At 41.3% G+C, this 17,565-nt stretch overlaps 1 protein-coding gene across 1 annotated transcript in view; it reads right to left on the reverse strand.

The window, feature by feature from the left end:
- fndc4a (fibronectin type III domain containing 4a) overlaps positions 1-2,053 on the reverse strand; it is a 36,335-nt gene extending 34,282 nt beyond the window's left edge. Inside the window, exon 1 of the mRNA XM_028953585.1 lies at positions 1,728-2,053. Within this exon, the coding sequence (XP_028809418.1) occupies positions 1,728-1,815 (88 nt within the window). The 5' untranslated portion in view covers positions 1,816-2,053. The remainder of the gene's footprint in view (positions 1-1,727) is intronic.
- Positions 2,054-17,565: the final 15,512 nt, after the last annotated feature.

A 17,565-nucleotide genomic window follows, 5' to 3' on the forward strand; every position in this document is an offset into this window, starting at 1 on the left:
TACAGCTGGTCTAATGGAACATCATCCAGCAGCTGGGAATGTGATGATGTAATTGCAAATATTGAATATGGTGGAATGATATTTAAAGATCGTTTTGAATTGTCATCCAAAATCAATATGCTCAGCATTAATTTTGTAAAAGCTAAGTGTTTAAGATGGCATCATTTTGCAAAATCCTTATTTGTTCCTCATAATGTGCTGACTTTTTACATGCTTTATTTTCTGCCCATAAATAAATATGTTGCTGACCTGTCCTATAAATCAAAGAGGAAGACATCGGTCTTTTCCTTTTGACACATTCTTGGCAGACACAAAAAGTTTGGCAAACTGCCATGCTAAGTACTGCCAAGTGTAGATATGACATTTAAGGCAATTCACCAATAAATTGTTTTGTTTGTTTTTCTTGAGTTCAATGTCAGATTCAAGTGTTTTTGGCATGAAAATCTGTATATATTGGTGTATTTATAATGACCATTACATTGTTCTCGTGAAATACAGTGTAAATACAGTGACCACCACCGTAACAAATGGACCAGTAGCATCATAACGGACACGTACTGTACACCATGACACTAGACTACATTTTGGAATTCTCCACCTCTACAACTATAGGCTTTTTTCTCAGGCTCACTCTACCCTGTTTTTTTTTCTCTCCTAGAGTTTTGTGTGTGTGTGAAGATTTTCCTTGTGTGCAGAGGGGTCAAGTGTGGGGGGTGTCAACTGTAGGGCCTGTCAAAGCCCATTGAGACATACTGTATGTAATTTTGGGCTATATAAGAAATAAATGTTGTTGGTGATGTTGTTGTTGAAAGTACTGTCCCCACAAAAGGCACGAGGCTTTGTGCATCAAAAAAAATGAAGATGGAGCTGCAGTGGACTTTAAGCGGATCCTGGACATGAATCGCAGTTGAGCATTGAGGTTTAGTGATAGAACTGATTTAAAAAATATTTAAATATTGAAAAATGTTTCTTTTTTAATGAGCAGCATACAGTATATGACGGTTGCACAAGTACATTTCTCTGAAGACCTGTGCTGAGCATGTGGACATCCAAACAATAAATGTGCCACATCTAATAAATATTGAAAGAAAGGATTTAAATATTTTATTTATTATCATTATTAGCATATTCAAAGTCATTATTGAAAATTGTGTATTGGGTAAAGTGCAAGTTGTCACTTAATATCATACAGTAGATGATTTGTCTTATTCGGATGATTGGTCTTCACTTAATTCAAGGCAGAATTTTCTCAGCCTTTCTGGGCACAGGGGATGTAATGGTAACCTTCAACTGGCATAGGTGACAGCAAACCTGCTGGATGCAACAATCCATGACGTGTTCAATTAATTGCAACTAAAGGCCACTTGCACAAAAAAATACAAGTGATTACAGCAAATGTCTAATATTTTCTACGTCAAATTAACCTTGCTGGCAGCAATTCATCACAATTAGCGGATTTGGTTTCTATGCTTATCCAGAATGTATTAATCCAGTATATAATGTGTAAGTGGTATTTAAATGCTATGCACTTTCTGTGTAATAGAACATTTTCAACACTGAGATTTGTGAAATAATTTAAATGGCACACTAGATGAGCAGAAATTCCCCCAAACTCTCATTTTCTCAGAATGTCACAGACCTCTGCATACCGTGGAACTGACATTCGATGCCACCTTCTGCAGAAAAGAACCAGGAGTGAGGGGTGACTGGAGATGAAGAAGACTTACTTGCTCCCACCAGGAACATGTCACTGGCCAGCAGAAACAGTGCCACTGAGTTGATGAAGAGCAGCAGGCGAGACATTGTTTCGGTCATGCGGTTCAGCCTTCAGCGTGGACAGCCATCCGAGTTCCGCGGGTCAGCCTAATGCGCGCGTCTCTCCGACGACGTGTCCTGTGGCACCAGACCGCGCTCCATCGATCCGAACGTCTCCGGTCCTCGGATCGTCCTGAGCGCCCGGCGTTAAGCGCGCTGCTGTTTCAGCACCATGGCGAGCGACGCGGATGCTGCAGCGCCCACCTCCCCTTTCCGACACCAGCCTGTCCTCCAGTCCCCTTCATTCACACTGCCGAGCAACAGGAACCGAACCTGTAACCCTTCCCTGCGCGGCATGCATCAAATCATTCGCGTCTCCTGCTCAATAACTGCGCTCGCATTATTTTGTAATATAACAATATCAGACCTCTTTCATGAATTCTATTGCAGTGGAATTGGCTATGACTGAGCCTTGTTTTGAATGACAGAGCTTGGTGCTGTAACATTATTCATTATACATTATTCAATCATACTGTCTTCGTTTACATTTTAATGGAGAAAGGATCATGCAAAATAATAAAAATTAATATGTTGGCTAAATAAACAGCTAAATTGTTTATATTATGTACATTTTTACATGATCACGTCTAATTCTAATTAATTCTTATAATAGTCATATTCATATAGTCTTATTATTAGAGGTTATATTAACACATTGACACTGTTCAGATTTCTTTTATTTGACTCTGGGTCTTGTTGGGGGTCTCTGCAGCCATTTAGAAACCCAGGCCTTTTTTTTTTTACCATGACCTTCGCTGGCCATCTGTTATGCTGCTGAGGTGATGTCATTCTGGTGGCTTCATCTGGGTGTAGATAATGATTCTGAAATGTTGTCTGAAGTGTTTAAGAGATTTTAAGAAATTGCCATGAAATGGGTGCTTCTAGCCTTCACTGAGTGATGGAAATAACACTTATTATGAACAAAAGTAATTTCTGCACATACCTAACTTGTAAATGTGTTTTGCTATGCTTGTCAGGCTTAGCATAAATCACAAGTGTTTAAGAATAAAAAAAAATTCTAAATTGAAATCAATGTATTAAAAAAACACTTTTCTTTTTTTTTTTTTTGTACTTTGGGTAACATCAGCCTGAAAGCAACTTCATGATAGGAATCAAAATACATAAGCACCTAGTGAAATTGTCAAGTTGATGAAAAGGGAATACTTGTTATATTTTCATCAATGGTCTCTAAACCCTTGTAATTGCAGCTCTTGATGAAAGCTGATTGTACGAGTGAGGAGAAATCTTTTACAAATAAATAGCAAATAATGGGGATCCAATATAATGAGCAGATACAAAAAGATAAGTTTGTTGCAGGCTGTATAGACACTTGCACAAAGTACAGACAAGGACTTAGTGGGGGAAAAAGTATTATATTAAGTGTAAAGTGTAAACAAGGCACAGGTGAGTCAGGAGAACATAACAGTGACAGGTGGACATACAGACATAATAAGGGTAGATATGAGACACAGGAGAATCATTCCTGTGTCTAAACAGCAGCGACTAGTGGCAGGCAGCCATTAGATGCTGTGGAGAGTGTTATAAAACAGTCCCCAAAGCACCACTCCAGGGCACAAGGCCAAGGACCAGGAGGGGACCAAGGCCAAAGAAAGAAAATTAAATGAAAACTGGAGGATGGTGGTACCAGGTGACACGGGGCCAGAACTGGAGTATAACCTGGAAACTCTGTTGGGAACGCGAGCACAGAAGAACCTTATTAAGAGACGAAGGATAGGTCACTAAACCTGGCTACCCTGCTGGAACCGGAGGAACAAGGGACCAGACAATAAAGGGCCAGAACTAGGGCTGAACTCGGAAACTCTACTGTGGATGGTAGCATGGCGCCTTTTATTGGCCACAGGTGATGTCTTCCAGCTGACGTCAGTGCTGACAGAGCCCCCCTCCAAGGGCTACATCCTCAGAGCCCCAGTTGTGCCATCAGTGGAGGAGGAACTTGCGGACCCACTTGGACCCACTTGCGGACCCGAACCCTCTGGCTGGCTCCCCGACGTGGTCCCGCATGGCGGCCTCGGTCCCTCGAGCCTGCACACATAAAACATGGGGCACCCATTCCGGGTCTTCCTGTCTCCGCATGTACCCTTTGGCGCTTCCTGTGTCGCTCCCTGCCCCGCGCAGGGAGGCAGCCCTGGACCCTCCGGCAACCGTTTATGCCAGAGAGGGTCGTCTGGCTCCCTCTCTGGGCTCTCCGGGACCTCCTCAGGGGGCACAACCAGGATCATGGGAGGCGTGACCCTCCTGGCCAGTGACAGGTCTTATGCACCAAATCCTAACTGCCGCTGGGTGGTGCTGGGTGTGGTGGTGGGGCACGGTTCGATCACTGGCTCAGACTCCGCCCTCAGTCTCTCCAGGAAGTCCCAAAAACCCATCTTGTTCCTCTCTCCCTGCTGCCAAAGGGCTGCGTCCCAGCCCCATGCGGACCGTGAGGATGGTGGTGATCTTGTCTGCTTCAGGTCAAGTTCACAAAAAGTTCAGGAAAATGCCGCCACTCCAGACGGGCGGCTGCATGGCGCCTTTTAACTCATGTCTGGATTGGCCACAGGTGATGTCTTCCAGCTGACGTCCTTCTGACATGTGCCTACAGTACCACGAAGGCTGAATACCTTATTAAAGAAGCATGCTGCACTGCATGCTGGATTTTTAGACTTTCAGTTTTTCTTCTGAAAATAAGCATAATTGAATTTTCAAAATGATAAATGAAATTTATCACCATGGCAACAAATGGTTAATAAGTAATGTTTAATACTGTGCTTCTTCCATGCAAGTATGGACTTGGTATGGTGTGCTACAGAATCTCAATTAGATGGAATTGTGTTTAATAACACTTCACATCTGAACATTGTCCCTATATAAATTAAGAGCCATATTAATGTGGGTCAAGAGTTTGCAGTTTTATCCAAGTGACTGTTTACCAGAGGAAAGTGATTTTAGACATTAACCTGCTACGACCATAGCTGGGAGATATTATTCTGTCTGGAAGCATGGCCAAAAATCTCCTGGGTTTTGGATTCAGATGGCCACCACACTCTCCCTCACCTCCATATTGCTGGTAATTTAATTACAGAAATAAGCTCTATAGCATCTGTCCTGGAGGAAACTTAATGTCTGGCAGTATTAACTATGAAGTGGGATGAGAAATTAGTTGTAAATCTCACTCATTAAAATGTGGAAGGCTTTACAATTTTGAAAAACCTTTTACAGCATTTTCTTTTGGCAACAGAGTACACTATACAGCAGATACATCTGACTCATCAAGTTGTATACTCTCACTTCTACACGTATATATTGCAGAAATTTGTTTTATAGATTTTTCTATTGTGCCCTGTCAAAATCACTAATAACAGTGAAAAATTTGATTCAGCAGGCTGTTCAGATTTCAGGTACATTTTGATTTCATATGTGGGCTCATTACATATTCTTAACATCTCCACTCTCAGTTTAACAAGTACATTTGCATAATTTCTCTACAAGCATCAGAGCTGTCAACAGGAGATCTGGGAGTTTTGGGAACATCTGGGAATTTGACCTTCAAATCTGAAATTCAGCTGTATGTCTGTTGTGGTGCAGGTATTACAATCCACAACTTATTTCAACATTCCGTACACATTGTAGTGATGTGGTATAATTGCTGAGGTATAATCATGATCTTGTGACACTGCATGCTTTTATAGCCTTATTTGGAAAGGAAGTTGCCACTTCCACCATTTTGATTGAGCCCTGGTCAATCAAGCTCTATCCTAACAACAGGGAGAACAAGTTAATTACAGTTTTTCTCGATTGCTAAAACACTATTACCAATCTTTTGAACTAAAATTTCAAAACCATAATGCTATTTTTCAAAAAGTACACCCATTTCCCTGAACTATAAATACTATTAACACACGAGTCAGATTTGGTGAACTGTTACTGCAAAACTTTACACACAAATCCCTACATTTTTCAGTGCTTACACCATGTGGTCATTTGGAAAGCACTAGCATTCAATAATGTTAACTTAAGTCAGCACAGCTTGAGCTCAATTAGCACACAATTAACCAAGTGGAAACACTAGGAGTCAAAATTTATCACACACCAATCAGAAACTTTGATGGGTAGATAAAAGGGCCAAAGTCAGCTCATTCAGGTTTGAAACAATGGATCCAAAGAGATGCAAAGGAAGAGGTCAAGGAGGAGGACGTGGTGAAGGAGGAGGTTGAGGAGGACGTGGTGGAGGAGGAGGAAGAGGAGAAGGAGGTCTAGGACACCAGGGAGGTGGAGGAGGAGGAGGAGGTTTGAGGAGGACGTGGTGAAGGAGGACGTGGTGAAGGGAGAGGAAGATTGAGGAGGAGGTCTAGGACACCAGGGAGGAGGAGGACAACGGCGACAAGGAAGGGGAAGAGCAAGGGCAAGGAGACAAGTGATCTCGGATGAAATTCAAGCCACTTTAGTTGACCATGCCCTTGTCCATGGTATGACTATGAGGGAGGCTGGGCAACGAGTACAGCCAAATTTGAGTTGCTTCACTGTTGCCTCCATCATCAGAACCTTCAGGGAGGAAAACAGGTAGGTGTACTTGCAGTAAGACTGCTCTGTACAGTAACTTTTGAGTTACTAAACTCAAGTTTCTCCGAAAGAACCAACTCCGAATGAAACAGGCATACTGCGTCCCTTTTGAACGAAACTCTGACAGAGTGAAAAACCAACGAGCGGAATATGTTCAGGTATGAGTTTTGGTATTGTATGAAGTATTGTGTTTCATCCCATAATGGCAGTTTATGCTGCCATTTGTGCACTCTTGAACTGTGGTTCAGGGTAGCGATTTACTCTACTGTGTTATGTGTTTTGCAGAGAATATTTGAGATTGAAGGACTGCCGGTTCCCCATGAAATTATCTTTGTGGATGAGGCAGGTTTTAACCTGACCAAAAGGAGGAGAAGGGGGAGGAACATAATTGGCCATCGGGCTATTGTAAATGTCCCTGGTCAGCGTGGAGGGAATGTCACTATGTGCGCAACCATCAGCCAACGAGGGGTACTCTACTGCCATGCCATTCTAGGACCCTAAAACACTGTGCTTCTCCTTGCTTTTCTTGATGGTTTCAGACAACATATGTTCCAGCTGGACTACAGGGAACCAGCACAGTCAGAGCAGCCTCACTACGTTGTTGTTTGGGAGAACGTCAGCTTCCATCATGCTGCTCTGGTTCATTACTGGTTTACCAATAACCCAAGGTTTTCTAACATCTTTCTGCCTGCATACTCTCCCTTTCTAAACCCGATAGTTATTTTCGGCATGGCGGTTGAAAGTGTATGACAGAGAACCTTATGTCCGTGTTCACCTCCTCCAGGCCATGGAAGAAGCCTGCCTAGACATATCAGCAGATGCATGCCAGGGGTGGATCAGGCATGCAAGAGGATTTTACCCCCGCTGCCTGGCTAGGGCCAATATAGCCTGTGATGTGGATGAGATTCTCTGGCCTGACCCAGACCAAAGACAGGATGCTGAGGTGGAATAATGTTTTTGGTGTGTGTTGTACTATACATTAATAAAAATGTGCCACTATATATACATTGGTTGCATCTTTTGTGTTCATGTGAAAAGGTTTTTGAGGGGAAGAGCCACAAGCAACATAACTTGCCAGTTTTGGAAATATTGTTTTTAATTTATTGCACCAATATGTAAGACTATGTTGTAGTGTGTGTGTGTGTGTGTGTTTTGAGGCCTTATGTGTGATGTTTGTGGGCAAAGTTTGTTTTTCAGCAAGAGTAAATGGTTTTGAGTGTAGAGCTTCATTCTGACCTGAAAATACGATGTTTGGGGAAATTGGGTGAGACGTTATGGATTTGAGTTTACTGTTTTGAGAATACGAGGCATAGTTTCAAGAAATGTGTTTAAGCAATCGAGAAAAATTGTAACTTGCCATTGAATTATGACAGCTGCTTCTGGATGTATATTTTTTAGGGGTACAGACATTTTCAGTACCCAAGGAATAAGGGAGACACCTTGGGAAGAAGTGAGTCAGAAAGGGAGCCACTTCCTGGGTAGCGTGAGCATGCAATAGGTGTCCAAGCAGGGATGGTATTAAAACAGTCCAACATGGTGCATTGGAGAAAGTATCTGAAGGTACTGGACAGTGCAGAGTAGGTTTCAACTGTCATGGTCCAAAGTGTATGTGCGTTATAATGATACTGTTCCATCTGAAGATCCCTCTAGCTTCAGCAGTCTTGCTGCGTCTAACTTGTGGAAGTGTGACAAACTAGCAGGCTATGCTTTTTCAATGCAAACTGTTGTTTCTTTGCAGACTCAGTCCCTAGATATTACAAGCATGTTAAAGTGCAAAGAAAGTCCTTGTGGGATTTACATTTACAGCATATAGCAAACCCTGTTATCCTGTTGTCTTAAGCAGCTGTTTGAAAATACTCAGCAACTCTGCTGTTCAGACCTTGAGAAGAAGTTCATTCCACCATCTAGGGGCCAAGACAGAGAAGACACTAGATGAGTGTCTTCCTCATACCTTCAGGGGTGGAGGGACCAGGCAAGCAGTACTGGAGGGTCTGAGAATGCGAGGTGTTGTGTGAGGACTAATACGGGCTGTGAGGTAGGATTGTGCTACTCCATGTTTGGCTTTGTAGGTCAGCATCAGTATTTTGAATCTGGACAGGTACTGGAAGCCAGTGGAGGGAGTGTAGCAGTGGGGTGGTGTGGGAAAACTTGGGGGAGTTGAAAACCAGTCATGCTGCTGCATTTTGTATTAGTTGTAGAGGCTGGATGGCATTCAGAGGTGGACCTGCTACTATGGAGTTACAGTAATCCAGTCGTGAGATTACTAGGGACTGAATTTGGGTGGCTTGTGTTGATAGATAAGGGCGGATCCATCTGATATTGTACAGAAGGAATCTACATGAGCAGGGAAGATTGGTGATGTGAGTCGAGAACAACAGTTGCTTGTCTAAAGTTACTTCAAAGTTGTGTACAGTTGCAGAAGGAGAGATCCCTGAGTTGAGCCGAGCTTTGGAAGCAGCTTGTACTGGGGAAACAGAAGATGAGTTGTGTGTTGTCAGCATAAACCATGTGAGTAAATGACCAATTGATCTTGTGTAGTGGGAGAAAACAGGGGAGACATCCGAGACACTGGTGAACATGGAACATAACTTCAAAGACCTGACGGCGAACAGAAACGAACAGGGCAGCTTTATACATTTGACACAGGTGATTAGGGAACATTACACAGGACAACAGTGAAACTCCATTCAGTGCTCCAGTGAATCATGGAGTAACCCCTTTCGGACCAGATCATGACACATTTACAGCATTTATCAGATGCCCTTATTCAGAGCAAATTACACAGTAAAATCACAAATTCAACAATAGTGAGTGTAAAATGCTTGCTTTTGTGCTTTACTTTACTTTACTTTACTTTACTTTACTTTATTTGGCAGACGCTTTTATCCAAAGCGACTTACAATGGGAAGACACCAGCAATTCTCGTTCGATTTCTATAGAATATCAAGTATACAAACTAAGAGCCCTGATAAGGCTTAGACTTGTCATTGAAGAACATGCTCGGAGAGTGTTGGGTGCTAGACTAAGAAAAATTATAATGTATTTATACATTTTGTATTTGTTTGTTAAATGTGTATGCATGTGTATGTGTTAAATTTGTCTGTAGTGTTGGTGTTAATTTTCAGAGTTAAAATATATTTTTAAAAATAACTCTTCACAGTGTAATCTGTGAGTCTGTAAAGACATTTTACTCTTTCGGAGTTATTAAAACTCTACAATCCAGTGTTGAATAAATTTTCCACCAAAATAGTGTAAACCTTTGTAAACGTTACACTGATAAGCTCTGCCCCCCCGTCGTCTTCTTGCCAGACCGTCCAGAAATTTCTCAGCGGCATTTTCAACTGTCCATCTCGCTTGAAGAAACACGGTAAGCTTCCTTAATTTGCAATTTTCATTTCTGTTATCGACTAAGCAACTTATTAAAATAACATTCCTCCAAATACGGAACTATTTTTGTCAGAAAAAAACGTGGCAAGTGCAACGAGTTGTTAGCTAGCTTAAACATTCAATATGCCATCCTATTTAGCATTTAAGACTAAATTAAAAATAGGTGACGAAATTAACACTACAACTGCATTAAATTTGCCGCTGTGCTTTCAGACGTTGATAGTCTTATGATATTATTACAAATTACATTTGTTTTTTGAACTCATAATTTCTTTTTTTAAGATGCCATCATGCTAATTAAAACAAAAATCGATAAGGAACAGAAATATGTGAAGATTGTTGAGCCAAGCATGGAAGAATTCTTGAAAGCTTGTAAGCCATCATTAACTCGTTATTGCAAACATTTCTTAAAGAGGATTTGATCCAATGTTGCCCCTAAAAGTCAGCATCTTTAGTTATCCCAAAGAAAAATGGTGAAAGAATTTTGTCAGGATCCGGTCCGAAATGGGGGTTACTCCGGTCCAGGATCCGGACCGGAGTTTCATTGTTGTCATGTGTAATGTTCCCTAATCGTTTTCACCTGTGTCAAATGTTTAAAGCTGCCCTGTTTGTTTCTGTCCGCTGTCAGGTCTTTGAAGTTATGTTCCGTGTTCACCAGTGTCTTCGTCTCGGATGTCTCCCCTCCCCTGTCCTGTGATTCACCATTAAACCCCTGTTCCGTGATGTCAGGTGAAAGCGTCCTTCATTCCACGTCTTCTCGTCACTCTTTGTCCTCCTCTCCGTTCACCCGCCGCGTCATGCCCGCATGGTCGTGACAGAAAGACCTGACCCACATTTGGACGCCACCTGACGCAGCCCCGCTGAGATCGGAGGAGCCGCGACTCGCCGGGAGGATGCCGCCAGCTTCCTTGTCCCTGGCCTTCCATGGCTTCATTCAGCAGGGTCCCGACCCCTGCCTCTCAGTCCCGTGTCTGGCGGCGTTGAAGGTGAGGAGCGGCCATTCAGCGGGGCGAGCCGGAGACTGACAGGGAGCGGCGGTCTCATGTTGACGGCGGACGAGGTGCCGGTACCAAACTGGCCCGAAGCCGTCTGAGCTGGAGAACCGCCGCTCGTCCATCGGGAATACCGGACCATTCATTCATTCAGTCATTTATCATTCCTCTCCGTTCATCTCATCCTTTCTCCCCTCAAATCGATTCCACTCTATTTCGCTTGTCCAGTCAAACCCTTCAGACTCTGTGCATGGACTTTTCCCCCCTCCTTCAGGGACTGCTTCGTCTGGCCCGCCACGTGTCGTGCCATAAAAGGGGGGATTCTGTCAGGATCCGGTCCGAAATGGGGGTTACTCCGGTCCAGGATCCGGACCGGAGTTTCATTGTTGTCATGTGTAATGTTCCCTAATCGTTTTCACCTGTGTCAAATGTATAAAGCTGCCCTGTTTGTTTCTGTCCGCTGTCAGGTCTTTGAAGTTATGTTCCGTGTTCACCAGTGTCTTCGTCTCGGATGTCTCCCCTCCCCTGTCCTGTGATTCACTAATTAAACCCCTGTTCCGTGATGTCAGGTGAAAGCGTCCTCCATTCCTCGTCATTCCTCGTCACTCCTCGTCCTCCTCTACGTTCACCCGCCGCGTCATGCCCGCATGGACGTGACAAATTTGTCATGTGTGACACAAGTGTGCAAATGATTTTTTTTTTTTTTCTTTTTTAGTGTGTTTAAAGTTCTATTACTTATTAACAGTATGACATACAGTGAACTGAGGCATAAACTACAGAGTATCTCCTTTCAAAAGAGACCAAAACCATGCATATGCTCCAAATGGTTCAAGAACAGCATGCAATTTTTTTTGGGTACACCTGTTTTACACGTTTTAGGCGATTTTGTGCGGCTGGGCAGTAGGTTAAATATTGTAGTTTAAATATTTTAGACTTACAATTTCATTGTATTTTTCTCTAAGCTTTGGTGAAGTTCTCAATTTCACCTGTCGATGAGGACATCAGAGTTTTTGATGAGACAGGAACTGAGATGGATGCAGAAATATTTGAGGAGCTTGTGCAGCAGCCCACAACTGGTATATTCACCATCACATTTGGCAATGGTAAATTAGATTTTTCTCTATTCTTATTTCTTTTTTAAATAACACTGCATGCAGATTATGACCAAAGTACCCTAAGACTTTGGGGTGACAACCAGTGAAAATTTATTTTTGCTTCTCTCTCTTGTCAGTTCTGGAGTCTCAGAGAACTTTGTTCAATAGTTCTCAAGGATCACTGTCATCTGACTGCAATCGGGAAGCATCATTTTCTCAAGTAAATGAAACGGTAACAGATTCAGCATCACCGCTTTCACAGAGCGAGTCTGATGATACAATCATCCTGGAAGTTGTGCAGTGCAGCTCTGATGATCCTATCCACTATGAGAATCAAAGTCCTCCCAGTAAACGTCTGAAAGTACAATGGACGGCTGCTTCAAAAAAGGTTGGATCAATAGCTTTTGCTAACATGATCAAAAATTCCGAATAGGATTTGTAATAACGAATGTCTGTTAACAGTTGGTTGAATCTGCTCTGAGCAAGAAACCAGGTGGAGATCAACTTATTAGGGAATATATTCGGACCCACAGCCTGACAGACTCCTCACGGCGAAAGCTAGTTAACATTCTTGCTGCAGACATGACTGAAATGCATCTAGTGGTTTGCAGTAAAAAAAACACTATTCAGAGTGGAACAAGCGTCCAGGAACATGTTGATGCCATCAACTCCACTACGCAACCTTACAGTCGGGACAGAGAGGAGAACCATCCATGGGTTTTTCATTGTTCTGGACAAACAGGTCATTCCATGCAAGCCAACCAGTTCATTGGGAGCCTTTGATGAGGCTGACTTTGTTTTTGGAACAGTTTACAATCAGATGTTGCACAATATGTATGTCTTCATACAAACAACAATCTACAACATAGATGTTGGAAAGGTTCAGGAGACTCCTCGTGTTGCAGAAATACGAGCTAGACTGCTTAACTAGCCATTGAAAAAATCCCCCTAGATTGGCCAACAAGTTTATCAGTCATTGTGTTTGTATTAAGGTTGAATATTTTTCACACTTGATGTTCTAAATCACTCTATTTGAAATCTCTAATGATATGCCAGTATTCTGTAAAGTCAAAACTGTTTTTGTGAAATCTGAAAAAATTATACTTGTTGGTTCAGGTGTTGAAACTATATGTTTTGATGAACATTACAGTGCACTTAAGATTTTGTTGAAACCGTTCCACCCACTAAAGGTGCTTGATGTTCAAGAGTTGCGTTACTGCAAACCACTAGATGTACACATGTCCTACGTAACAAAAGATTCCTCCCTGTCCATTGTTCCATATTGTCATTTTATGCAGTCGTGATTAGTCATTTTAGTACTTTAATTCTGAGAACAAAGTCAGAATTCTGAGAATAAGGTCAGTAAAGCTGGTCCAGTCAGGTTCATTTTCAGCAAAGTCAACAGGTTTTCTATATATTATTTCCTGTGTGAGGAAGTTAAAAATGTAAAGTATGTTTTATGCTCAGTTCAATAAAACTATTCAAGATTTTCAAGACAATAGTTTGTTCGTTCTTTAACAAATATTTTTGTCATGCTTTTGGTTGTGTATAATTGAGGCATTAAAAATAGATATGTTTGTGTGATTTCAATACAAATATGATTAACAATAGATTTTTGGAACATTTTTGGAACACTAGTTTGATTGGTTAGTAACACTGATTAGAGTTATTTCATCCATGTTTAGTGTTACATAGATTTTACACTTACTAAGAAAGATTTATTGGTGTTTTAGAAAAACACTGAAAAAGTAACACTCATATTTAAATAACACAGTGTTAGTTATTGCTTAGAGAAAGAGTATATTAACAATTGTGAGTGTTAATGCAGCAGGCTTACTCTACTGCTAAATATAACTCTAGTCAGAGTAAAATTAACTCTGAAAATGTAACACTGAGGTCAGTGTGATTTTTACACTCTACAGGGCAGGACCATATGTAACCTGGCCCAGTGTTGAAAACGACTCTTTTAGTGTTGCATTAACACTGCTCATTTTGCTGTGTAGTTACAGGGTGTCACGTCCATGCAGGCATGACGCGGCGGGTGAACAGAGAGGATGACGAAGAGTGACGAGGAATGAAGAATGAAGGACGCTTTCACCTGACATCACGAAACCGGGGTTTAATTGGTGAAGCACAAGACGGGAGACATCCGAGATGTAGACACTGGTGAACACGGAACATAACGTTAAAGACCTGACAACGGACAGAAACGAACAGGGCAGCTTTATACAATTAACACAGGTGAAAACGATGAGGGAACATTACACATGACAACAATGTAACCCCATTTCGGACTGGATCCTGACACAGGGACAGTCCCCCTGGAGACACTCAGGGTTAAGTGTCTTGCTCAGGGACACAATATTAGTAAGTGGGGTTTGAACCTGGGTCTTCTGGTTCATAGGCGAGTGTGTTACCTACTAGGCTATAACCACCCCTACCACGCCTTTCCAAGTCACTTGGTAAGACACATCACCCCATAAACCCATGCTTCACTGTAGTGATTGTATTGGCCTGGTGATGAGCGGTGCCTGGTTTCCTCCAAACGTAATGCCTGATATTCACACTAAGACGTTCAGTGGTCTGAGAGTCCTTCAGGAGCCTTTTGGCAAATTCCAGGCAGACTGCCATGTGACTTTTACTAAGGAGTGACTTCCATCTGGCCACTTTACCATACAGGCCTGATTGGTGGATTGCTGCAGAGATGGTTGTTCTTCTAGAAGGTTCTCCTCTGTTCACAGAGGACCTCTGGAGCTCTGACAGAGTGACCATTGGGTTCTTGGTAACCTCTGTCTAAGGCCCTTGTTCCCCGATTGGTCAGTTTAGGTGGTCAGCCAGTTCTAGTAAGAGTCTTGGTGGTTTTGAACTTCTTCTACTTACATTCAAAGCAGCATCAATATTTCTGTAACATTCCCCAGATTTGTGCCTCAAACTATTTGTGTCTCTGTGGTCTACAGAAAATTCCTTTGACTTCATGCTTGATTTGTGCTCTGACATGAACTTTAGTTGTGTGGGAGAAGGTTGAAAACAAGTCAAGCTGCAGCATTCTGGATCAGTTGTAAAGGTTGAGTAGCGCTAAGAGGAAGACCAGCCAGGAGTGAGTTACAGTAGTTCAGTTTAGAGATGACCAGAGATTGGACAATGATCTGAGTAGCCTGAGTAAAGTTGATAGAAATGGATGAATCCTCCTAATGTTATAGAGAAGGAATCAACATAAATGAGAGACATTTGAAATGTGAGAAGAGTAGATGAGGGAAAAGTCCATGGTTATCCTAAGGTTGTGTGCAGTGGTTGAAGGAGAGAATGAAAAATTGTCCAGGTCCAGATTTTGGTGGGTATGTTAATATCTGATGGCGAAAAAGAAAAGATGAGTTGGGTGTCATCTGCATAACAGTGATAGGATAACAGGTTGTTAGGATTGTAGTGGTAGGATGATAGGAAGATATGACCTCACCAAGAGATTTGTTATAAAGATAGAACAGGAGAGGGCCAAGTACTGAGCCCTGATGGACACCAGTCAAGAGCTTGTGAGATGCAGATGTGGTCCCCTTCCATGTCATAAGATCTATCCTCATGACAGGAAGCCATTTAAGATGCAGAAGCATATCAAGGAAGATCAGGGGAAACACGATTCACCTGAGCTAAATTTTGAGATGCATGGCAAAGGCTGAGAATACGTATTGATTGTTTAATTTTTAAGAAATTTGCCAAAATTTGCCAAAACCTTTCACTTTGTCATCATGAATAAATTTGGCTGAATAAGGCTGTAACATAACAAAATGTGGAAAAAGTGATGCACTGTGAATGCTTTCCGGATGCTTGTGTGTGTTTGTGTGTGTCTGTCTAATCATATTAGAAAACAATCACACAAAACAGAGACCTTTAATTTGCTAATTTTCATTTGCTGAGATAAAGTAATGATGTATTCCTGTATTTGCAGATTTTTGTCAGGATAAATCCAGAGCAGAGTAATTGTGATTGTCATTGTGAAACACAGCATTCAGCACACAGTGCACAAAACAAAATTTGTCCTCTGCATTTAACCTATCTCTTTAGTGAGCACTGGGCAGTCATGAAAGGTGCCCGGAGAGCATTGCGTTGGGATGATATTTAGTGGAACCTCAGTGGCATCTTGGCGGTTCGGGATTTAAACCGGTAGGTGAGGTTTATCAACAGTACAATTAGCAATGCCCTCTACATTACTGGTAACGGTGGTAACAACATCCAAACTGATTTTCACATTTTCACAGTTAATAATAATAATTTGTTTTTCAACATCCTGAACCAATTCTTTTTAATCCTTCCATTATAGCAAGGAAGACCACAGCTTCGGAAATATTTTCCAGTTCAGGAAGAGTCCATACAAGAGTCTAAAAAGAGTTCATATAACTTTTAATAGTATTCAACAGTTTTGATTCCTATTGTGCTTTTTAGATAACATTTATGTGACTTTTTTTGTTAAAATAGTTTTGTATAAAAAGAAGTTACTGTACAAAGCAAATGTAAAACAGTATATTACTTGCACATATTTTCATGATTAACAGATTTTCACATGAAAAGTTAATAATAATAATTTACTTTGTAAAGATTGGTTTTGTTTACTTATTCTGTAAGTTAATTCTCATATTACATTGATTAATTGATTTGAATGCTTTTTGGAACAGTAATTATTCAGGTTATCCATTTGCAGTAATACTCTTAATGATATAAAATATTAATTAATGATGGAAAATATACAGCACCATAATACTATAATGATGAAAATGTCAGTACTGTGATTATTACATTATAGGTACTGTTGCTAAATTAGTATATGGTGGAATACTGTAATATAGCCACTTTCTAGCTAATTAATGACAGACTACTCATTTGTCATATATATGGTGCCCAAAGTCATTTAAAATATACAAAATCAACGGTGTGTTTGTGTCTTTAAATCACCCAAACCCATTCAGTCAGTCGCTTTTTTCCTGAAAGCCCCTGGACTCGAGGTGTGGTGTAGATCCCATAAATCAGAACAGTCGCTCTAGTTTTGGCTACAACTGAGAAAACTCCATTAGTGCCCATTTTGTTAAAGGAATGTGACGGAGAACAATGGATCTTCAGTCATCCTTCATTTGCTCATTTTCAGCTGGCTTCCTGCTTGGCATTCAGCTCATTTCTACACTCAGAGCACTGAATGAAATGACATGTCATGGGAATACTTTTGTGAGTTGAGCTCAGAGAGAAAGAGACACACCCCCTCAAGGACACTTGGCTTATTTTTCATGAGATGGAATCTGTGCTGCTTTCTTTTGGCAGAATGAATCTATAAGGACTGCTCATCATGTTTAGAAGTAGTTTTAAGAAAAACATTTTATGTGCTGCACCCATTAGACAACGTGTAGGGTTGGGCAACAACAGGTTTGGGCACAAACACATCAAAATATATTAAAATCTCCTCAAAAAGTATGTCCCAAATACCTGACTAAATGTAGCAAAATCAACCACATAAGACACCAGCCACACAATGTATTGTGAGGCAATGTGCAGTGAGCATGAACTCTCTTTGATGATGCTTTTATGTATAGCCCATTTCATTTACGCCTTCAAAAGTAGTGAGTTGATAAAGTGGACAATGTCTGAGTTAAACAGCCTTACAGCCTTTTCTGCATAACTAAGCATTCCATAAATTTGTCTTAATCAATGAACCTTCCCTGATATGAATAATTTATTTG

Source organism: Denticeps clupeoides, chromosome 14 (assembly GCF_900700375.1).
Source record: "Denticeps clupeoides chromosome 14, fDenClu1.1, whole genome shotgun sequence".
Taxonomy (NCBI): Eukaryota; Metazoa; Chordata; class Actinopteri; order Clupeiformes; family Denticipitidae; genus Denticeps; species Denticeps clupeoides.